Below are 25588 nucleotides of genomic sequence, written 5' to 3'. Positions count from 1 at the left end.
GTCCCTGCAGTTACTTTTCAGCCTACATCAAATGGGGAGGCTGGTGCTAAATACTGTGCATCCTGGTGTGTCCTAATCTACACAATCACCTTAGGGGACTTCAATATTAATATCTTCAGTTCTTTTAGACAAAACATAAACAAATTCCTGACTGGTGTAGGATTAATTCAACTCCTCAAAGAGCCTACACATCTAGACTTCAAATCAGGAAGCCATTCCCTCACAGATCTGTTAATTGCTAACATCCTTAATAAGATTCCCCTAATCATGTACATCCCTCCCCCAACTCTTAGTGACTACTGCTGTATTGGCTTCCAAATGAATAAAACACAAAACTTCCAGCAATTTTACAAACCATCATATAAAAATGTAGGTAACATGGACCTGAACCTAGTTCTAAGCTTCCAGGACTCAAATCCAGCAGCAGATTCCCTAACTTCTATTCTGCACACCCTTCAAAACAGCATTTTCTTAGCCATCACATGCCTACATAAACTGTTTCAAAACAAATGGCTAAATAAAGTCCCTGTTAAAACTCACAGATGAAGGATGGAGTCTCCAAAGACAAATTCTTCTGAATCATGTGGTAGACCTATATAATTACACAGCTTAGAAAAAGTAATTCGGAGACATAAAGCCTCCTTCATCTGAAACCAACGGTTCACCCTACTCAGTCTCTCCAAAAAATTTTAGAAACATGTTAGCCTTCTAAAAGGTACAGCTAAAAACATCAGGTCACCACAGGTAACACCAACCTTCACACTAAAGACTTTCTGACCACAAAAAATTTTCTAAAAGAATTCAGCAAACTGCCCTTACCACCCCCAAAAAAACAACTCACACAACTTCTGCACCTGAATAAATTCTCCAGTACTACTTTAGACAAAAAACAAATCCAAAGAAATTTGAAACCCTTCTACAAAAAATTCCAAATGATACTTTCCTAATCTACTATACCAATCTCCACACATGGTTGATCAAAGCTTGCAGTCAATTTGTTGGAACCTCACTCCATCACATATGCAATCTTTCCCTCTGCCACAGTTCAATGCCCACAGTCTGGAAAAATGCAATGTTAAACCCATACCAGATGTTGCCAAGCTAATACAAACATCTGCCAATACACCAAATTCCATTCTGCCCACCCTGGGGAAATATTTGAAAGATTTGTGTGCAACCAGCTTGAGGACTACATTAAAAATACGACTTTCTAGCTAGGAACCAACATGGTTTCAGAATAGACTGTAAAAATATCAACACAGTATGTACACTAGCAGACAACATTCTAATCAACATTCATAAAGGTCAGCTGCCTGAAGCAATACTCATAGACCATACCAAAGAACTTTGACTTGATTAACCATGACTTGCTCCAGGATGCAATCTTTACACAGCCAAAAAGCGAATATATATAGTTTAAATACTCTCTCTCAAACGTAACATCATTAAAGGTGCCTCACAAAGACTCATCCTCTCCCCCCAACAATTCACTGTATTTGTAAACAAACTCTTTACACTACCACTTCCTTTTAATTCTGTACACTGATGACATGGTGATGTACAAATCTTGCATATACCACAGCAGCATTAAAATACAGCTGCAAAAAGATTTAGCCTTAACTGAAAACTGGCTAACCTCCAGACACCTACTACTGAACTCCAGTAAAACTAAAGCTATGCTTTTTAAAATGGCACAGAAGATTCCTACAGTCATATAAGACTGTAAGATCCTATACCACAACTCTCTCTCTCTCTCTCTCTCTCTACAAAACTACTCAGTCCTTCTGCTAGACAAGCAACTCAACTTCTAGCAAATTACTGAACACACTAAAACCAGAATTCAAAAGCTACTTTTCCATTCAAGTTGTAAAAGTTTACACTTCCTCTCACTAGCAACTACATAGACCTTTGGGAAATGTTATAAGACTTAGTGGTCTTGGAATATCTATGAACATCCATGAAAATCAAACTGTAAGTAATAAACAGTGCTTTTATAAGACTAGTGGTCTCAGCTACTTTAATCTTCCACAATGGTGGCATTTTGGCTTAAGTTATTAATGCCAAAGTCTTGAGATTATATTTATCACTACCACCATTAATGTAATTCCCTAAAAACCAATGGTGAGCAAGAGAAACATACAGAGAGAGAGAGAGAGAGAAAGAGAGAGAGAGAGACTAGAGACTTTTGTGGAGTATTACGATTGTTTTTCTTTGCACCTTTCTGTGGATCCATGTGCCAAGATGATCATGATAGAGCAGTTACTACATACCATAGCAGATGTAGCCTAAGGGATGGTTGCATTAGGTTAGTCAATAGCTATCTCAAAGCAGTGTTGCCACTAAAACAACTTACCCAGGTGAAGGACCTTGTGGTGTTATCTTACTACCACTGAGCAGTATATCCACCAGATGTAATGGGACTAAGAACATTGGGCAAGGTCTTATCAGTCCATTTAACTGGAGAACCACTGACAGCCTTCATGGATGCAGAAGGAACATATTATCAGGGCCAGCAAATGACAAATTTAAAAGATCTTCATCTACTGCTTTAAAAATGTGAGAGGGCTAAACTTACTCTAAAGACTCTGAAAGTTTTGTTGCTCTACAGAAGATTGTTACGCCATGAAATTACGTACAGAACCTAGCAGTCTAGATTACGTACAGAACCTAGCAGTCTAGATCTGTAGTAAAAACAATGTCAAATATTGGTAACAAACAAAAAGAAACAGAGGTAGGCATGTTCTGTTTTAAATGTGGAAAAGACTCACGTAGCTAGATTTTGTACTAATAACATTGCCTTAAGTATTTGTACTACTGGTAACAACACTTGTTATACTTATGAAGACTAGCCTTTGAGAAGAATGCCACTACTGTTATTAGGTCTATAGAATATGATAAATTATTTACCAGTGTGTTTGAGACTGCATTTTGTTAGCTGCAATGCCCTAAATGGCAGACAGGTGGAAGGCATAGCAGACTCATGCAGCATAGTCACACTTTTAAATGGACTGATTGTACATCGAAAGAAACCTTTACTAACAGAGCGCTTGAAGAAGTATGCATTTGTGCAGATAAGAAAACTTATTCAGATAGAAATAAAGTGTTAGGGAATGTATGTTACCCTCTTGCTGTCATTCCCGGTGCAACATATCATATAATAGGGAGCTTTCCCCATTTTATAGAGTTTGGAGGCAATGTGAAGAAGGTAGTTCTTTTGACAGATCACCATATCAGTGTAGTGATGGGAGTCAGCACATGCGCCTCTGCATAATGCAGAAAAAAAGGGAGTACCACCACACACATTCATTAGGATATATGGCTCTAACAAATATCTCAAGGCATACTGTCATAATGCCCTAGTGAGAGGAAGAACATACACCAGTTAAAGATATATGTCAACATACAAACACACACATGCACATGCACAAGCTATCTTGAATCCTCCACACCAGTGCAACATAAAATATACTAACTGTGAGATGACACAATACTGTGGGTAAAGGAAACTCATCCTGACAGCACTGTTCTAAGATTGCACAGAATGACACCTTCTACAAAGTTAACATTAAGCACCCCTGAAGCACAACACAAATTCCATCTAACAACAACCCTGAACCCCCTAAACTTCCTAAAATTGCAACTATAATATGACTACACTATTTTTTAAATAAAAGTAAAATACAACTCAGTGAATGGGAAACTCTACACAATGTGACAGTTACAGTGTCATTTAATTAAACTATTACTGGCAAAAGTAGAGGAAATTCATATATATATATATATATATATATATATATATATATACACACACACACACACACACACACACACACACACACACACACACACACACACACACACACACACACACACATATGTATAGTTCCTTTCAGATTGTTGGAATGCATATAATCAAACTTCTGATTTGTTGCATTAAATCAATGCTTAATTCTTTGATCTGTACAGCTGTTCAGTCTTGTACATTCCTTTTTCTGCAGAAGTGTAAGTGAATATTTCTTTCAGATTCACTACAATTCTATGGTTTTCAGAATATAAGTGAGTGTTTTCCACATTTTGGCTTTAGTATATTAAAGAAGTGGGTGTGGGGGAGTGCAGGGGTGCTTGTTCCCCAGCAAAACACTGTTTTGTTGGGGTTTTCTGTTTTGATATTTTTTTCAGTTTGTAGGTAGGGTTTGATATTTTATTTTTCGATACACTGAAAATTCAAATGACTAAAATTTGATTTTTTTTAATACAGACCCTAGCTACATATAAAAAGAATATGATTTATCTAAATTGACAATAACAGCAGCAAAGGTGAACAAGAAAGTAAGTGCACACACACAGACTATCACACACTACTATCCATGCTCCAAGCACTGTTCACTTAGTCGAAGCAAGTTCACGTATATGCACACACACTCCATACCATAACAAAAACTGCACAAAAACACGCACACTCACATATTTTAGTTCTGATAAATTTGATCAAATGTTATACTTATTCCTATCACTGTACTTCTGTGTACCTTTAGCAAGTATCATCGAAGGTAGCATCTATGGAGGGGCACTCCATTTGCTACCTGGCCTCATACTGATGTCTGCTTTTACATTCACAACACTGCCCAGAAAGGTTTCCTTACTGCTGTCTGGAAGCAATGTGTTGCCTGCTAATTATTTTTGAAAGATGATAATTGCTGGACCAGTAAATCTGCACTTCACTGTCCACCCAACCCCATTCCCATGCACCTCCATATCATTTCCTTTACAGATAACCTCAGCTCTACCTCCCATCTTGAATCAATAAAAAACGGAAGCTCTACTTCAACTACTTCACCTTCCACTTTTAACCAACAGAACACACAGTCTTATCAACTATAATACTGTGTCCTTCACGCAACACTACAACTTCCTACTCCTTGTTTATAATGGTTATAAAACTGCAAACAGGAAAATGTAATTAACTCTGCTAAAAATAGAAATTGCTATCAAAAATGGAAAAAAAATCCAAACCAATTTCCTCACACTAGCTTTATTCAACAGTAAAACTCATAGCCAGCATACAAACTCTTCAACAATGTATTATCTCCCTCCCATTAATATGTAGCCCATCCAGTAAGATTAGAATGTAGCCAGTGCAGTAACTTAACCAATCAAAAACCGAATCATGGTTAATAGATTATCTCATAAAATATAACTCAGCACTCTCAAAACTTAACCATTCTCCAAAATAAAGCTACTAAACTCACTAACTAAAACATCCCACAAGTGTTTTAAAAAAGCTAGCATACTTTTTTTTCCCTGTCTGCATACCCCTCAGCTGACTGTCATCTGCTTGGCTGAACCATTTTACCTTACATGTCCCCAGCACTATCTGAACTTTAATGACTAAGTAATATCATCCCACACCTAGGCCCTATATACTTCACAGCCATAACCCCAAACAAATTCATAGCAAGCATTAAATCAGCCATCCAACTAAACTATTTCCCCTGACCCGTTCATACATCAAAATCTACCCCCTTCCTCACAGGCCCAATAGCAACAGTATCAGAATATTTCACTTAAATGTCCAAACCATTAGGAACAAACTGGTGTACTAAAATGTTGGACATATGAAAACAAGCCAGACATACTTGGAATAAGTGAAATCTGGTTAAAAGTTGGCACATGCTCTTCTGCCTCTATTATACATAATTTTAATACCCATCTTAACAACAAACCAGGACCGGAAATGGGATGAGATCATGCTTTTGAATAAGGAGAAAACACCACAATTACGTCAAAACACCTTTATAAATAAAGATTCACCCAAATGGAGTTTGTTACTGCAGTTAGTAATCATACCAAAATTCTAGTGGTAGTGGTATATACTCCTCATCTTCAAGTACACAACTAGTGGAAAACACTCTTAATAGCATTACAAAACCAAGTAATAGAAATAAAATAATCATTGTAGGAGACTTTAACATAGATATCCTTGGTTTAAAAACATATAATTAAACTTCTTGCATTATATAACCTTATCTATATTATAGAACATCTAACCCACCCTAACCCTACAAACATTCCAGCACCCTACTGAACTGGCTAATAGTAAACACCCCACATAAAAAAGAAAGTAGTCACTGTTTTCCTAGTAGTCATCAACTGCCTACTGAGACTACTATAAAATTTAAATCTCCAGAATTTCTACCAACAAAATTCATAACATCCACAGCTAACAGCACAGAAGACAAAATGCTACAGGTCAAAATAATATTAACTGGGCTTCCTTCTATTTCATAACATACCCCATAATAAAATAACCCTAATCAAAACAATACAGGACAAACACTGTCCAGTATTACACAGAAGACTTAAGGGACACAAATGATTCTGTCTTTCAGTAAATTAAAGTCACAGATTAAACACAGAAGTAAACAATGTCAAGCATACTTTTCAAATGTCCAGATTTTTGCCTCGTATTTTAATTTGCTCCTCATAAAGTTTACAGTTTTCTGACAAATCATTGAGGACTGAAATCATTAAATAATGAGTTATTTGAGTTTCTATCCTCATATCCTTCAGAAAAAGCAAGCCAATGCAAAACCTGATATTCTATCAACTATCTAAGTATATAACAGCAATATTTAAACTCTGTTCCTAATTTTAGGCCTGCATTTACCCTTATTTTGGCTTTGTCATGTTTATTGCTCTAAGAGGTTGAGAGGTATGAATTACCATAAACTGAAAATCAGACTACAACTGGAATAAATATTTTTAGACCTCATTCCACAAAGTTAAACAAAGTTAAATAATTGAAATCCACCTATTTATCTAAAACTAAACTGCCTGCTATGGCATCCAAACCCTTCCTCTTTTGAAGTGGCATACTTTGCACTAAACCGTTCTAACATGACAATACACAGCACAGATAACTCATTACTTCAAAACTTCAAAAAATGAATAAGTGCTCACCCTCTTCAAGTATGTGTCAAAGCACAGGCACATCTACAGTACTAAACACACAAACAGACTCTCCCTCAAAACACACCCTCTTTGCTCTACTTCATTGCAGAAACCACTAAAACTATGCAAAAACATGTAGAGAAGCCAAACACAAAAACAAGCTCAAACAAATATGCAATGCTTCTCGCTTTATTATATTCAGAAGCCCACAAATCAGCTAAACCAGTGTCACACATATTTAACCTTTCACCAATAACAGGTATCGTACAACCCCAATTATAGCATTCGCTAATATCCCCACTTCCAAAAATCCCTCTCCCACAAACTTAAAAGACTTCAAGTCAGACTCACATCTACTATATCACACTACAACAATCTTAAATACTATGTAAACAGATATTTAAACAAACAGAATTCCTACAGATTCTCAGCATGGGTTTAGAGTAGGGCACAAAACAGAATGGCAGCTATTTTTACCATTACAGGGAATATTTACCTAGGTATAGAAAAGGGATTGCTCTTCAGCACTACCTTTACAGACTTAACCTGTTAATCTGAAAGTGTGGATCACAGCCTGTTAGTAAAGAAATTTACAGTTCTAGGACTCGGTTCACAAATAGTAAACTGGCATGGAAACTATAAGATAGGATATTTGCAGTATAGTCAGGTAAGCTTTCCACAGATAAAGGTACTTTTATAGCAGGAGTCTCTTAAGGCTCTATTCTGGGCAATATCTTATCCTCCACTTTCATTAATGACATCACTAACACTACATATCCCTCATCCATTGCCCCATACATTGATGATATTTTCTGACCTAGAACAAAGTCTAACACCAAAAACATTCAAGATAAATGAAAACAATTTTCACAACTGTACATAAATGGTTCATTAATTAATTAATTAATTGCTATGTTACATTGTTAATCGCTATATAATCCAATGTAACTACTGTCTGTTTCTTTTAACTGTGGAGCTTTTCTCCCTAGGCCTTCGCTGAAAATGGACCTATGTCCAGTCGGACATTCCCGGTCAACAAATGCAAATAAATAAATAAATTCAAAGCAATCTCTACTTAAATCCTCCCAAAACAGCTAACATGCTGTTCAGCGTCTCACAGAAATTCACAGATGCCACTCCTCTTACAATAAAAACACCTGACAACCAAAAACTTTAAGAAGTCACACAAAATAAATACTCGGGCCTTACACTTGATTCAAAATCTTCATTCAAACTGCATACAGAGAAAATAACAGAGGTTATTTAGCAACTTAAAACTGCCTGTTCTACTTTAAAACATCAGCTGCAATAAGCTAGACAGACAATGGCAATTAATTTTCTAATTCCTAGGCTGAGATATGTATTACAGTTATATTAAACGCATCCCAGAATATCTATTCCAAACAAATACAGTTAAAAGCACCTGCAAATCCACATACGTTGCAGAAATTAGCATCACTGCATTGGCAGCCACCACAACAGCCACCTTACTAGTATCCTTCATCTTCAAACTACAGTCCCTCCCTTAAGACTGAACTACACATAGAATGCCCCCTTACACACTTACAAGTCAAACATTTTCTAACTTTCATGATACCTTTATACAGTACCACATTGTGTTTAAAAAAATCAAAAAAGAAATGATATCACCTCTCACCCATTATTAGAAAAATAACCAAAGACAACATTCAATAAACAACTAAAAGAAATATTTAGAAAAACATCTTGCTATACATAAATAACAAAATCCAAATGGCAAGAGCAAAACAAGGCAGGTATACCAGAATGGCATATAGATGTCCTCGATACTTCAGTAGTCCACAGTATACGAACAAATAGCCAGTACTGCAACTAATTCAGTATAAAAGTAATATAATTTATATTCACAGACAGGTTAGTGCTTTCACCAGATGGCTTCATCAGACCTAATAAACATTTTACTCTTCAGTTTAAATACAAAAAATGGCGGGAAAAGAGCCATTCTTAAAGTGAAAGAATCAATTATTACTTCTAACCCATGTAAAATCAATTCTGCAAATATATACAATAAGGCAATAATCAATTTATCTATTCAAAAACATTCACATATATCTAATATATAATATTTAATACACTAAAACATAAGTCATACTCAGTTCATAAATAACATACCTAAAATGTATATGCGTGTCTAAAAAATATATACAGACATAAATACATGAATGTATATATCAATAAAAAATAAAAATGTAAAAATAACAATAAAATAGGAATAAAAAATAAAGACAATTCATATTACATCCTAAATATGACCTACAACATGTAATATAAATATAAATATAAATATAAATATAAATAGTAGTCGACAATATAAGCTGAATGAATGCATATCTAAACTATACCTAAGCCTTAATTTCCTCATTTTGAGGAAAGGTTGAATGGGAACCTTACCATTTAATCCGGGGCTAATATCAGACCTGAATCTCATGATCCAGTTTCCCTTGCTTCTGTAAAAGTCTTAATGTCCCCTCCTCTAATACTCCTGAATATATTCTCCACTATTTTAAACCTAAAACTATGTCCCTCTCCTCTCTCTGTGACATGTTTTGCTAGGGCATTGGTCATAGAGGGACATGAATTGTCTTTATTTTTTATTCCTATTTTATTGTTATTTTTACATTTTTATTTTTTATTGATATATACATTCATGTATTTATGTCTATATATATTTGTTAGACACGCATATACATTTTAGGTATGTTATTTATGAACTGAGTATGACTTATGTTTTAGTGTATTAAATATTATATATTAGATATATGTGAATGTTTTTGAATAGATAAATTGATTATTGCCTTATTGTGTATATTTGCAGAATTGATTTTACATGGGTTGGAAGTAATAATTGATTCTTTCACTTTAAGAATGGCTCTTTTCCCGCCATTTTTTGTATTTAAACTGAAGAGTGAAATGTTTATTAGGTCTGATGAAGCCATCTAGTGAAAGCGCTAACCTGTCTGTGAAAATAAATTATATTACTTTTATACTGAATTAGTTGCAGTACTGGCTATTTGTTCGTATACTGTGGACTACTGAAGTATCGAGGACATCTATATGCCATTCTGGTATACCTGCCTTGTTTTGCTCTTGCCATTTGGATTTTGTTATTTATTTCAGATTGCAGCTTTTTTGGCAAGTGCATTAACTCCCAACAGATTTATATTTCTTTTGATTATCTTGCTATACATGTTGTAATAACAAAGGATGACATTCCCATAGCAATTACAGCCGACCCCCACTCATACCTAACATATTACAGAAATACATTTCATTCTGTTAACCACTGTTATAAATATTACAAATATCTGGTTATGCACAGCTGTAACAACAACATACAGTTATAAATAAAAAAACTACAACTAGAGCAATGGAATAGACTTTACTCATACATCCTCATACTAAGACATAAACACATTAAATCAAACAACTGCTCTGCTTTCAACACACAGATGATAACTGTTACGAAAAGTGTCTGTAAATCTAAGAAATTTCTGTATATTATATTGTAGATGTATTGCTCTACAAACATTTGTACACACAAGTCCAGTATTATTACCTTTACTTTCTACTGTGTGAGTTCCACAAGATGTCAAATGCTCTGCAATGCTGTATTTGTTTTTATGACCTCCTTCCAGTATTTGTCTACCAATACACACTATGAAAGTGTTTACATACTGTGATACTCCTATCCTTGCATCCTACACACTGGTGCTTTACAGTAATGAACAATATGTCAAAACAGTACGAAAATGCTTCCAAATATAAGTATGATCCAACACACGGCTAGGGTGATATAAAAAAACACAATTCATTTGTAAATGGTAAGAGCTTTCGCAAGGGACTCCCCTCGCTTCTTCAGACCTTTAATAAATACATATAAATTACACCTTCTATTTAAAAGACAATCCTCCAATCCCAAGCTGAAAGTAAATGACATCATGCTATCTCCTCTTTCTGAAGAGCTCTTTAAAGCAGCAATGTTTCTAAAAGCCAGAAGACATTTTGATACATAGCATTGAATTTCATTGTACAGCTGATTTATGTACAATGTGTACATAAGTCTGTACATAAGACACGGAAATCACCGGGTGTAACAATTTCAATGATCAATGCTACTTTTGTCTTCTTTTCCTGAGTTACTGTATCTGATTTTCTCGCATCTATTTTTGAACTGTTGGTAATGGGTGATCCCATGTGATATAAACTTCATCATTTTCTATAATGCTTTGTGGTTCATGTTTCCAATGCTTCTCAGCTACTTCAACATGATAACGTTTGGCCAATAGCCAAAGCAACAGTCTTGCCACATTAGTATGCCTTTCAGTATACATGCCTTCTGCCATTAGTGTATCATACCCAGTAATAAGATGTACAACTGTTTCCAATTCTGTTTTACAAAACCTACATTTGTCTGTTTCTCCAACATGTTCAAATCAGTGTGTACGTAGTCCACTATCCTGGGCCACCTTTCATCTTTTATCTTAAATTCACTGTCCTTAACCATTCCTGTGTTAAATCCTTCTTAACATAAGGCTGTTCCAGGAGTGTTCTATACTTGCTACTAAATTTATGTATTTTCCACAATATATACTATATGAGGTCAAAGATGAAGAAGAAAATCAAACCAGCAATGAGGCAAGTGTACAGCCAGGGTTAAAAGCAAGATTAACTGCCCTGGCAGTTAAGATAGAGAATGAGGGCGAGAGCTAGTGGATTGATACAGAGTATCATCCATCAAATACAACAAGAAAGAAAAATGAGAGACTGTTGGAGATAATAATGTAGTAGGGTAAGAAGAAAAGAATAATATTTATAAGGATCTGGATCTGAGATTCTGAGTCCCAGAGAAGAGAGAGTGTTTTCATCTCAGCAAGGTCTTTGTCAGTTTCATACTGCAGGCTAATAGGAAAACTAAAATGGTTCGGGGTAGGTACAAGACTGAATAACTAGATAACTGGAATTTTAAATGGTAGGACACAGATGGTTGTGGTCAGAGGCACAATATCAGAAATTAGGGAAGTTATTAGTGGACTAGTGCAGGGTTATAACCTGGCTACAGTAATAGTAAGTGTATTTGTTTTTAATATTTCTGAGGGAAAACAGAAAAGGATCAAACTCTTTGCTGATGGCACACAGCTAGCTGTAGTTATGGAGGATGATGGACAAGTATAGCAAAGACATAAAAGTGAGACGAAAAGTATCAGTTGATGTTTACTCACACAAGTGCAAAGTACTGCAAAAAGGCTGGTACAACCCTGGTGTGATATATTGCTATCCTATCCCCTATTTCCAAACTCCTCGAAAAATGCATCCACTTACAACGTCTACCCTGCCTTATATATAATGACCTTCTCACTCCCACCCAGCATGGATTTTGGCCCGGCCATAGCACCACCACCGCACTCCTCTCCTTCCTAGAAACTGTAAACAAGGGACGAGACTCCAGTCTTATTGCATCCACCCTCCTCTTAGACCTCTCAAAGGCCTCTGACACCATCTGTCACAACCTTCTCCTTACAAAACTTTCTAAACTAAATCTATCTCACTCCACTATCAACTAGTTCACCAGTTATCTATCTAATAGGCAACAAGCAGTTAAGTGGAAAAAAGCTACTTCCCCATTCCTAAATACTCCCACAGGTGTGCCCACAAGCATGCAAAATCTGAAGGCAATGCTACTTCAATGCTAGAAGCCTAAACCTCAAAATGCACTCTCTCGAGGCACTCCTAAAAATGGAGAACATCGATATCTGTGCAGTAACTGTGACCTGGTTCAAGGCTCCTGAGAGCACCCCTGCAATACCAGGCTACAACTCTTACGACACTTTTCGGCCACCAACCCAGGATCGAAACACTAAAGGTGGAGGAGTGTCCATATTCACCAAGGATATTCACACCACCAGGTTAGTTGCCCAACACAATGTGTCTGAAATTCTCCAGGTGCAACTAACACTGGGTAAGACTGCAATCCAAACTGTAGCTTGCTACAGATCCCCCACCATGCCTCAAGATTCTCACTACACCTTTCTAAACATACTGGAAAATATTAATATACAACCAAACACCCTAATGCTGAGTGATTTCAACTACCCTGCCATTAACTGGGAAACTACTCTTGTACCAACACCTTTGCCCAACGGTTCTTGGAATTCATAAATTCCAATGCCCTGGATCAACTAATCCATAGTCCCACCAGGGGCTCCAATATCCAAGACCTGGTCATTACCAACATGGGAAATCGATGCTCCACACCTATGGTCACCCCCTCATTGGTCAGGTCAGACCATAAGCTAATCACTCTTAACATCCACAACCCACCCCCACCCCCTAGTAAGGAAACCTCCATAAAAAAATCTCTAAAGCCAACATCATGCTACTCAAGTCAAAAGTTGCAAACTTCATGACACCCATGCAGACGGGAACTGAAAGTTCGACTGCTGAGTCCTACACTAAGGCATTGTACGAGCACATCCACTCGTACATGAAATGCAATCCCAAATACAACCAAGATGCTCTTCTCCAAAAAAGGAAGCCAATCTGGTGGTCCCCTGCCATAAACAAACTTTACAACAAAAGGAAGAAACTGTTGCAGAAAAGAGGAAAATCCCAGGATGCAAAAAACTCCCTTACCAGCCTCAGTAAGAAACTGAGATCATTCATACAATCCTCCAAAGCTAGTTATGAAAATAAAGTTGACAAAGATTCCAAAGACAACCACAGGGCATTCTATAACTATATCAAGAATCTAAATGGCAATGCTCAGATCTGCTCTGAGCTACAACAGAATGGCATTAAATATACTGATCCCAAGGATATTGCCAATATCCTGGTAGATCAATTTAGTGCCAACTTCACCCCCTCTTACCCCCTAAATGGCCCATCTTAATACCGGAAGATTGCCAAATTCCAGTAATAATGGCCACACAGGTAAAAACACACTTTCCAAAGCTAAGAATACAGCATCCAAGGGACCAGATGACATCCTGGGCTGTGTACTACATGAACTACAAAATAAACTGGCACCTCACCTAAGTGTCATGTTTAATCATACCTTCACCTCAGCCTTCGTGCCCACTGAGTGGTGCACAGCTACAGTTATCCCAATCCACAAGGGGGATCCACCTTGGATTCCGAGAACTACCGCCCAGTCAGTCTGACGAGCCTGATCTGCAAGGCCATGAAACGTATTACCATGGAACTTATAAACAAAGACATTGGCAACCTATAAACACTGTACCCCACCCAGTTTGGGTTCGTGAAGGGCTGATCTTGTCTCCTGAACCTGACTTCTTCAAATCAGTTTCCAGAGCCATGGGCGAGGGTAAGGCAGTCCACACAGCCTATCTGGACCTCGCCAAGGCCTTTGACACCATCCCTCACTCTGGAATCATAGATAAACTTACTAAACTGGGCATTAATCCCTACATCACTCGATGGGTTGCCAACTGGCTTACTGACAGAACCCACACTGTCAAAGTAGCTGACTCCAAATCCAGCTCCAGACAAGTGACAAGTGGAGTACCTCAGGGTTCAGTCCTGGGACCTCTCTTGTTTGGCATCTACTTCTCTGAAGTACAGGCCAACACTAAGGGGCTCTGGCTAACAAAGTTTGCGGATGACTGCAAACTGGGAATCATTATTGAATCCACAAATGATGTGGATACTCTACAAAAGGGCCTTACAGAAACAGATGCTTGGTGCCAGAGCCATGGGCTCAAGCTCAATGCCAAGCAATGTATAGTTATACCCTTTGGGAAAAAAACATGTACCCATGAATTACCACATAGGTGGCAGTACACTAAATACTGAAAGTGTGATAAGAGACTTAGAGACACAGGTGGACAGTGGTCTCACCTTCAATAACCACATCGCCACAACAGTCAGGAAATCCTTCTATGTGGCACACCTCATCACTAAGGGCTTTTCATCCAGAAAAAAAGAGGTCATTGTCCCACTGTACTCATCCCTCATTAGACCCATTATAGAATACAATGCCCCATTTGGTATGTACCTCTCAAGACATCTGCAACAACTAGAAAGGCCGCAGAAATACCTCACTAAAAGAATCACAGGCCTAAAGCAGATGCCCTATGCTGACTGCCTTAAAAAACTCCAACTATACTCTGTCGCATATCATCTACTCTGAGGCGATCTCTGCTTAACATACAAGGCCATGTCAAACCCAGAGCTGTTGGACATGCTACACTTAAAGAAATCCCAATCCCTCAGAGCCATATGCTCCAGGGAACTAAACCTTGTCATCACAATAAACAAAACATGCTGGAGAGATAGGTTCCTGACCCAGAAACTCCCCAGACTCTGGAATAGACTGCCCATACATGTCAAGCAGAGCACCTCTTTGGCCCTCTTCAAAAGGAACCTTGATGATTGGATGGGAGAAAGGAAATTCACCCCGAGGATCATGTCAGTCGCCCTGCTAGACAGGGGTCCAGGGAAGTAAATAGTGTGGGAAGAAATAGCCAGAGAATTGTTATGGCTAGGCTTGTATAGGCCCTATAAACCTATGAACCACAGGCTCTATTCTAGGTCCTGTTCTATTCAATATATTCATTAATGACTTCTATTATGCCATCCCTAATGTTAACCTCATCCAATACGCTGACGGCTCAACAATAATCTGCTCTGTCACCTCCACTTCCTCAATAACAAAATTAACCCAAGATGCCTTCTCTTCTACTGAACAATGGCTGCTAGATAACCATCTAGCACTAAATGCAACCAAGACTAAACTAGTCATATTTCTCCCTTCCAAAACCACCGCCCTAAACAAAAACTCATTCTCTGTCACCAGCAAAAATAGCACACCTCTTGAAATAGTCTCTACTGCTAAACTATTAGGAATCCTCATAGATGATCAGCTAAAATTCAATAGCCATCTACAACTAAATATAAAAAAAACTCATAAAAACTTGGCATGCTCTACTGCCACAACCGTTTCATGTCTCCCTCCACCAGACTTGTTCTTGCTAACACCTACCTTATCCCTTCCCTCCTGTATGATGCCTCTATCCTTACTAATCTACACTCCTCCCTCAAGTCAAAACTCTCCTCCTGTTACTATAAAATCTCAAAATTTGCAACAGGCCTCAGATCCAATACCCATCACTGCATTTCCCTGTGCCAATCGAACTGGCTTGAGTTACCCAACTATGTTACCTATATGCAACTTATCCAAGCACACAAACTTATTTTCAGTCCCTCTCTTTGTCCCTCCCTTGCCTCTACCTTCCAAATGCATCTACCTAACAGATGTCTACGATCCAACTTCCAAAATCTAATAAAATTGCATAAACTCACCTGTCCCACAGGCAAACATCTTCTATCCCTTCTATCTAGCATGTCACTGGAATTATCTCCCTCCCACCCCTTATCCATACCACTAGCAGTCTCTCTGTCTTCAAAACCTGACTTCTCTCACACCTAACCTCACAATGGGATTGCTCTTGCTCCCATCCTACATAACGTCCTTAACTACAGTTCTTTCTATAGCAAAGACATCTGCTAATAGTCTATTATACCCTAATAATTTCTATTAATAACTCACAGAATTAGAACTTTTTGCTAATATCTTAATTTGTTTATAAAGGGTTTTTTTTTTCAAACGTTGTACTAATTTGCTCTCTCAACTATCAACTCACTACAACTGTTATTATCTTGCATTTTTTTGTAACTTGCATATTATAATTGTTTGTAATGCTTGTTAATTTACTGCAACTGTTATCTTCCATTTCTCTAACTTTCATATTATAATTTTATAAATGTGCAATTTTGCAATTTGTAAATTGTATATCTTTTTGGAGCTTTTCTCCTCAGGACTCCACTGAAAATGGGCTCCTTGTGGCCCAATGGACCATCCTGGCAAACAAACTGTAAATAAATAAATAAATAATAAAATAAATAAAATATCAACTGGGGCAGTAGAATTAATGGAAACTAAGCATGAAAAGTATTACGGGTTGTTAATATCACCTGGACTGGGCCACTGGAGGGTACAGTTAGACGGCAGTGGCAGCAGCAGCAAATCCTGGGGTGCTGGGTATAATCTCAGGAGGGATGTATTCCAAAAGCAAAAAGATAAAGCTTCTATTCTAAGTGGTCTTGATTAAACCACATTTTGCATACTGCAAGCAGTTCTGGAGGCAGTACAATGAAAAGAATATTAGGCTGCAGGAAGGAATAAAGATGAAAGCTATGAGAAATTTCTGTGAAAGACAGGAATGCAATTTGACCACGGAATACAGGAGCTAGAGCTTTTCTCTTTTGACACTAGAACAGAGAAAGTATCATGATATTAGTGCATAAAATCATGTCAAGGAGGTGTAAAGGGGTCATCCTGAACAGGAAGGATAGAGGAAGAGGGGGACAAGAAGGGGTACCGGTACAAGACTATAGGATCTGACCACTCCCTGGATCTTTGAAAAACTCTTCCAAAGTGACAACTAAAGCCATGGAACAGACTATCAAATCAGGTGGTGGACAGATAATCCACACAGACATTCAAGAGAGCATGGTGTAGGTGGAAAAATGATAAGGCAGGAGACAGAGTTTTAAAGGAAGCAGAATGCTAAAAGCACTTAAAATGGCAGACTAGGTAGGCTTATTGTCCTAAATGTCCGTTTATCAGTGGAGGCCTATGCAGAAAAGTTCCACATTTATATATAAATAACTGTAAAATACATACACAACATACAGATACAAATATTGATTCAATCTCAGATACAATGAAACTAAATGAAATAAATGTTATACATTTCACTGATACAATCATATAGTCTGAATAGGATACAAAGAATAGCAGTACTGTGATAGTAGGTAGAAAACAAACAAGTTAAGTATGCATATACTTAGTAGGGGTATACTATTCAAAAATAAAAATAACAGATTATGTTTATTTAGCTGCCTTAAGACAGCTATCTCCTAACCAGGGTTTGCGCAAGAGCAGGTCCATGATTCGGACAGTTGTGATTTGAGAAGTTTTTTAAAGTTGGAAGTGTTAGTAGTTGTTCTGATATTTAAGAGCAGGGAATTCCAAGTTTTGGCTATGCAGCTAGAGTAAAGGGAGACTCCAGCTGTATTGTTAGGTTTGGATATATTTAGGAAATATTTGTTAATGGAATGCAATACTCTGTTAATGGAGTAGTGTATTAGCAGATTTTGAAGTACTGGTATTTTTTTGGCTGAATTACTACTTGATGGGCAAAGGTGACTTGATTATAATAGTTCGAGCCAGGATAGTTGTTTCAAAGCCAAACAATGATTGGATCTGAAATTTGTTACTGTGGCAAACTTTGCAATTTTATTATAGCAAGTTGTCAGTTTTGTTAGGACAGACTTCTTAATGTTTGTAAGAAATGTGAGGTGTATAGTAGCATAGAGATAAGATAGGTTCTTACTATAGTGGCCTTTGAAGATCATTTAGAAAGTGTTGATTTCTGTACAGGGTTCCTATTTTTTGTGAACTTTTTTATGGTATACGTCAAATTTTATATTATCATCAATGACCACTCCAAGAAATATTGTTTGGGAAACTTGAGAAATAATTGTATGGTTTAATGATGAGATACTGAATGGTGGGTGGGTATCTGCAGCTCTAGCTGGATAGAACAGCATGAGTTTTGTTTTAAGTATAAGTTGTGCTTATGAAACAAAGTATAAAATAAAGAACAATTAAGACTGCTTCCATTGTAATTCTTATGACTGTAATTTCAATCTACAGAATTACAAGACTATTATAGTGAATGTCGGGAGAATACAGAAAAAGTCTGAGGTTGAAGAACCTTGAAGTTAATATATGTAATTACCACTGGCACAGGTGCAGCCCTCTGATTTGGGAGGTGCAGAGGGATTTGCCCTCCCGGCAAAAATGCTTTAGACCTGTAACAAGTTTCCTAACTTGTAATTTAAATGTTGAAACTGAAATTGATTTTTAACAATTGCTGGACTTGCAATATGAATTCTTGCAATTTTCCTAGGGGACTAAGTAAGAGCACATATAACAAACAGTACCTAGACTTGGGTTTTAAGCCAAACTGACAAATTATTATTACTGTTTTTATGAAGAGTGGGGGTGACCACACTGGGGTGCCATACCTCTTTTGAAGTTTGTCTACCTTGCCCACAAGCAAGTTTAATTGGTTTCATTCACTAAACATTTAATTACCAGGTAGCCCACTACATTTTAAAGATCTGGACAATATTTGACAGTGCTTGAGGCTCCAATACTTTTCTAACTGATACAAAGTATAAAAAATTAGGACTAGTTTTGAGAATTTTCTAATTTAAATAAATATAGATATACAGGATGCTTCACATAATTGAAAACTTAACTGGTTGAACCACAAGAGACTGAGCCAAAAAGACTGAAACACAAAACACCTAAAAAGTAAAAAAAAAAAAAAAAATATATATGTATTTTTTTTGGTACGGTAGCAGGCTTAGTCCTGTGACCCCTCACACATCCTGCTCTCTCTCTCTCTCTCTCTCTATATATATATATATATATATATATATATATATATATATTTTTTTTTTTTTTCCTAACTCCAATATTGCAAAGCAGTGGGAAAAGAGCAAATGCCTAGTCTCCATTGTACCACAATCTTGCATTAAGTAATGCTGACATTCTGCAATCATACAACTATTCAGATGGCATTAAACGTTTGATATTCTAAATGCTCCATTATTAGAAAGCTTTCCATGTATGTGTATGTATATGCATATATATATATATATATATATATATATATATATATATATATATATAAATAAGGTACTTGGCTAAGAGTTAACCTTAGCTACACTTATTTCCATCTGATTACCTTGTTTTATTGGGAACCTGTGTATGGTTATAGGCAGCCTTTTAACTGCACAGTCTTTCTGTACATAGAAACATAAAATAATACTAGGCAAGAGATCATGGAGACAGTAAAATATGTTGCCATATACACCTTTAAGGAGACACACTGAATAGTTACTGCCCTGATTTTGTAAATATAGTAGACTAGTTTATATTAAGCAGGTGCCGTACTTTGCATATTTACACACTGTTTTATTTACTCACTGCTGTGGACGCTTTGTGTTTGGTGTGATGCTGGATAATTTATCATATATTTTAACTATACTTTGTAGCCACTTCATCTGGGTTGTGTTTTATTCATGGACAACTGTAGTTAGTGCACTGACCTTAGTGCAAAAAATCACTTTTTCTACACTAAAACTAGTGACTTTATTCTAATAGATTTATCCACCTCTAATGCATTACTGACTATAATCTCTCTGTAATGGCTTAAGCCACCTCTAATATGCTGCAGGTAGTGATTTTATGACCAAAACCCAAACTCATATTTTATAATGAGCACTTACTTGTACACTAAAGGTATAATCTACCAGATGCCATCACCAGTTTAACTAAACTCCATGGAAAAATCACATTTCACATATTATACACGAACAATTAAATTTGCACCTTTCTGCTACAATGAAAGTAACAAAATGTGTTCAGTTTATAGAATTATGTCAGTTTTTGTGTGTGATCAACATGGTTAGAAACTTTCTAAAAGATTTATAGCAACAAAAACAATTCTTCTGGAGATTATATTTAAAAATACCTTTAACCACGTTGGCTACATTGCAGTTAGGGTCAATACTCCCAATGTGCTTAGGATGGGCAGGATTTGTGTCATTTCCAAATAGAAGAGCTGAAATTAAAATAAGTAACATTTATTCACACTGAAAAAAAAAACAGAAAATCAATGCATTATCACAAGTTCCGCTTGATAATCAAAACATCTGTCTGTTTACTGAGGACCAGAGTCTGTGTAAAGACACACTAACAAGAGTACTAATAATGAGGCAATATATATGACTAAAAATGTGCCAAGGCTGTGTACTACTGCTGCACAATAACATCACTCAGGGAAACAGCATGACATTCTGCTCTGCTACATGCTTCAATCCGCCCTATATGAGAAACTGTGTAAAAGAATGACATGCTATCATGTCTTACTGCTTTAATCAGATCCATTTTTATACCTGCTTGAATCCAGTTCAAGCATGCAGGTCCCTACCCAAGTACGGAACCCAAGTATGCAAGAGGAGAACATGCAAACTTCACAGAGAAGGCACCCAGCTGACAACTGAACCAGGGGTCCAAGTAAGACGGCAATGTTACATGCTGCAACACCATGCAGTCCTAGTAACTTTAAGTATAGCAGCATTTACCTTGAAGAAAATGTGTAAATCCACAGTATGCACACAACACACTGAATAATATTTCATTATTTCATTACAACCCATGTCAGCCATGCTTCTGGAATTCTGCATGAATATTTCATGAATCTGCCAATTTAAAAACTTGATTTCCTTGTTTGCAGTATTGGGGAACTTTAAAGACAGATATGAAAGGAAAGAGAGCAATGACACAGGTGTGGCTAAACGTTATGGCAGTGTATCCCAAAGATGATCTAATCGATGCTCTTTACAATACACATTGGTTGCTTGCTGCACTGAGTGCTTCAACATACGACACATTTGTGATGGCAGTATTTATAAAAGGATAGTGCCTGACAGAAGTAATCCACATTATCAGAGCACTGCATTCATTAGTTTATTCATTTCTTGCCTTTGCTGGATGCTGGCTTTCTATCACATATGAATACCTCCAGGATTCATTTTGCATTCCACCTGAGTTATAAAAAGCAAGGCCTCAACAGAAGACTGAAGCAAAAAACAGAAACACATTTCTCTGTTTACAGTGGCAATTATTTCTTTAATCTCCTGATATGGAAAAGTCAAAGTTATAACTGGCTCAGAAAACTCTATACTTCGTTACTTAGCTAATTACATTTGTTTGTTTGTTTGTTGATGGACTTGACCACATTAGCAGAACATGTACATGGAAAATTATTGAAGAGACAAACTCCAGAAAACAGTGATAATAAACGGAACAGAGGCACTACATACAATAATCATTCAAAGGCAGTGTAATAGTCAAACCTAAGAAGACAGATGCACCATGCACTGACATTATTATGCAAAATAGAATAAAAAGACTCCTTAAAACAGTAGCTCTGAAACTTTGCAAGCTGGAGAACTCCTTTTATAAAGGAAATATTTTGGCGGACCCCTGTAGGTGGCGGTACATATCTGTTACGTTTGGATCAAACCCCTCAAACAGCCCCCCACACAGCTATTTCAATGTCCCATTGCTTTGCTATTCTTCCATAGTTGCCATAAACACTGTTCAAAATTCTCCGTGTGCACACTGTTTTCTGCTTTACTTCTACAGTGATTACAGATATTTGGATTTAATTTAAAAATTTTATTTCAAATTTTATAGCACAAACACTGATAGACATTTGCTAAAGCTAAACAAACATTTGCTAAAGCTAAACCAAGCAATACAGTCTCACAATGAAAACAGACTTGGCAATACAACTTCTCTGCCTTTGAAACTGATATTCACTGAAACTGCAATGGAACCCACATTCAAAGAAAATGCATCTGGCCGGTGGCGGATTAAGTTTACCTTTGGGCTGTGTTCACAGCATAGGTCCCTTGCAAAGGGTTTTAGGACCATGCAAAAGTTCTTTAATTCACCTTCCTGGCTGTATAATTAAGTTTTAATATACAATAATTAAATTATATGCCTTGTATAATACAGCACCACTTGGTAGAGCGTGTTTTAAATGTATAGTTCATAGGTTCATAGGTAGGTACTAGGCTATTGGCCCTAGGGCCTATATAAGCCTAGCCAAAAAATGTACCCTGGCTTTCGCCACCCAAGAAAATTATTTTCCTGTGCCCCTGTCGAGCAGGGCCACAGAAGTGATCCCTGGGGTGAATTTCCCATTTCCCATCCAATCATCAAGATTTTTCTTGAAGAGTGCTAATGAGGAGCTCTGTTTGACATAGATAGGTAGTCTGTTCCAGAGTATGGGAAGTCTCTGGGACAGGAATCTATCCCTCCAGCATGTTCTGTTTATTGTGGTGACAAGGTTTAGGTCCCTAGAGCGTATAGCTTGGAGGGATTGGGATTTCTTTAAGTGGAGCATGTCCAACAGCTCTGGGTTTGACATAGCTTTGTATGTTAGGCAGAGATCGCCCCTGAGTAGGCGATATGCAATGGAGTAAAGCTGTAGCTTTTTGAGACGGTCTGCGTAGGGCATCTGTTTGAGGCCAGTAATCCTCTTTGTGAGGTATTTCTGTGGTCTTTCCAGTTGTAGATGTCTTGTGAGGTACATACCAAAAGGGGCGTTGTATTCTATAATGGGTCTAATGAGTGATGAGTAGAGGGGAACAATGACCTCTTTTTTTCTGGATGAGAATCCTTTTCTGATGAGATGAGCCATGTAGAAGGATTTCCTGACCACTGTGGCGATGTGATTATCAAAGGAGAGACTACTGTCCACCTGTATCCTAAGGTCTCTTATCACATTTTCGGCATTAAGTAGACTACCAGCTATGTGGTAGTTCATGGGTACAGAGATTTTACCAAAGGGGATGACAATACACTTTTTGGCATTGAGCTTCAGGCCATGGCTTTGACACCAGGTATCTGTCTCAGTGAGGCCCTTTTGTACACTCAGGCACCTCTTCTTATTCAAGCCTTGATTTTCCACATTTTTCCAGTAAGCAATGAAACAAAACATATGAACCAATAATGACAAACCTGTCCAATTCAGAATATTTCAACCAAAGTTGATAGCGCAACAAGTTTTGCATTAGTACAAATTTTCCGAAGCATATGAAGTCTAAAGATCAAATGCCTGCCATTATTTTCTGAATTCACTCCTCAATGATTTGCCAGGAAGTTGCCAGAAAAACACCATTTTATGAGAAACAGACCAAATAAAGCAAAACTCTGGACATTCTGCGAAAATCTGGACAGTTGATAGCTACACTCAGGCACCTCTTCTTATTCAAACCTTGATTTAAAAAAAAATACCTTCAGGGTCTTTCAAAAAGATCGTCCGCTTCATCAGCTCTGCAGCAATTTCTATTAGCTGGCAAAAGGGAGAGAAAGTATACCCATATACATACAGTGTCCAACATAAATCCAGGACCTGTCTTACTTGGAGGGAACAAAACAGTTGTTTAAATTTCCCTCCAAATTCTAACTGCTGGCAGAAAACACCAGGCAAGTGAGGAGCTGCTCAGCATCAGCTGTAAACATGGAAGTTGTTCATTCTTCTTCTTCTACTCTAAAAACTAAGGGCAAGCGGCCGCCTAGCCGCGAACACAGAAATTAAGCTTCTCATCTGCAAACAAGGAAGTTTCTTTCTTTCTTTCGTTTCGTTTTAATAAATTGTGGATGAGTGGTGCAACATTTCTTTCTTCATTTACAAGGTCGGCCGCAGACAATACTTGAAATCCAGGTGGGTACAAGTGAGCCCTACAATTTATAGGAAGGACCCCAGGGGTACGCGGACCTCAGTTTCGGAGACACCACCTTAAAACATCACATGCAACATTTAAATAAGCCAAAAACTCAGCATGAAAGCAATCATTATGTAGTGTGACTATACTTTTATTCAGAGGAAACAGTACATATATGCAAATTATTATCATTTTGTGGATACCCTATCACAGCAATATTATATACAAATACAAAGGAAGGCATTGGGGATGGGAGGAGAGAGTGAAGAGGGATATGAATGAGACAGTGGGATGTAATGAAAGAACAGAACTACAAGGAGAGCACTTACAACAGTACCTTTAATTAGACAAGATGACAGGTGCTACAATGGTGTGGGGTGATGCTGTACTACTAATTAAATGTTCTTCAGATACGCTTTCATACAAAGATCCACTCTTTGTTGTCTGCCTGTTGGTTTGTATGTTAAAAGTTCAATGGCACTTGTTACTGAAGGGGATTGGAGTATCCCCTTGATATGTGACCAAATTTCTCAATGATCATTATAAACACCAACAAAGATTGTATTGTTTGAGGAAATCTAGTGAAAAAAAAAAGCACTGTTCTTCATCTGAGAGACTGGCTGGACCAAATCCCAAAAAACATAGCAGTGTAGGAAAACGAAGTAAAAGAAACATAGAAAGACCAGTCAAATAGAGGAGTCAATGGTTATTTTAAAACATCGGTGGAGTACATGAGGGACAAGCTACACATCAGTGTGACTTACTTTGCACAGACAAAAAAAAATGAAAAAAGCAGCTGTCTAAAACTGAGCTTTACATTCAAAATCCTAAAAGGATTCTAGCACAGAACAAAATAACTCTAACAGGACCATTTGTTGGGATCGCACAACTGGATTCATGCATTATTCATTCATGCTTACTTACTGGTATTACTTTTTAGCTTGCCAATATAGCCAGACAACAGTTCATTCCAACACTTTCCACGAATCACAACACTTTTTGTGGGCAGAAGATTTCCACTGGTGATTGTGAGTTTCCATGCTTACTAAAGCCACTCAGGAGTGCTTTGTCTTTAAATTTATGCTTACAAAGGTCCTGGTCTGATAAGCAAAAGAACAACAGCAGGCCACTGAGAAAGAGAATGAGTGTTGTGGGAATGAGGGAAGTAGGATAAATGTTTTGTGGGGGGGGGTGCCCTTAT

At 37.3% G+C, this 25588-nt stretch overlaps 1 protein-coding gene across 2 annotated transcripts in view; it reads right to left on the bottom strand.

Annotated features, from left to right (window-relative positions):
- PDK3 (pyruvate dehydrogenase kinase 3) overlaps positions 1-25588 on the bottom strand; it is a 1115542-nt gene that overhangs the window by 623938 nt on the left and 466016 nt on the right. For both annotated transcript variants that reach the window (XM_044072300.1, XM_044072301.1), the window contains exon 5: positions 20619-20708. In XM_044072300.1, coding sequence (XP_043928235.1) covers positions 20619-20708 — 90 coding nt within the window. The remainder of the gene's footprint in view (positions 1-20618; positions 20709-25588) is intronic.

This window comes from Protopterus annectens, chromosome 5.part0, assembly GCF_019279795.1.
Source record: "Protopterus annectens isolate FY-2018-M chromosome 5.part0, PAN1.0, whole genome shotgun sequence".
Lineage (NCBI taxonomy): Eukaryota > Metazoa > Chordata > Ceratodontiformes > Protopteridae > Protopterus > Protopterus annectens.
The sequence above is the reverse complement of the archived record's forward strand: the minus strand, read 5'-3'. Positions and strand labels throughout refer to the sequence as shown.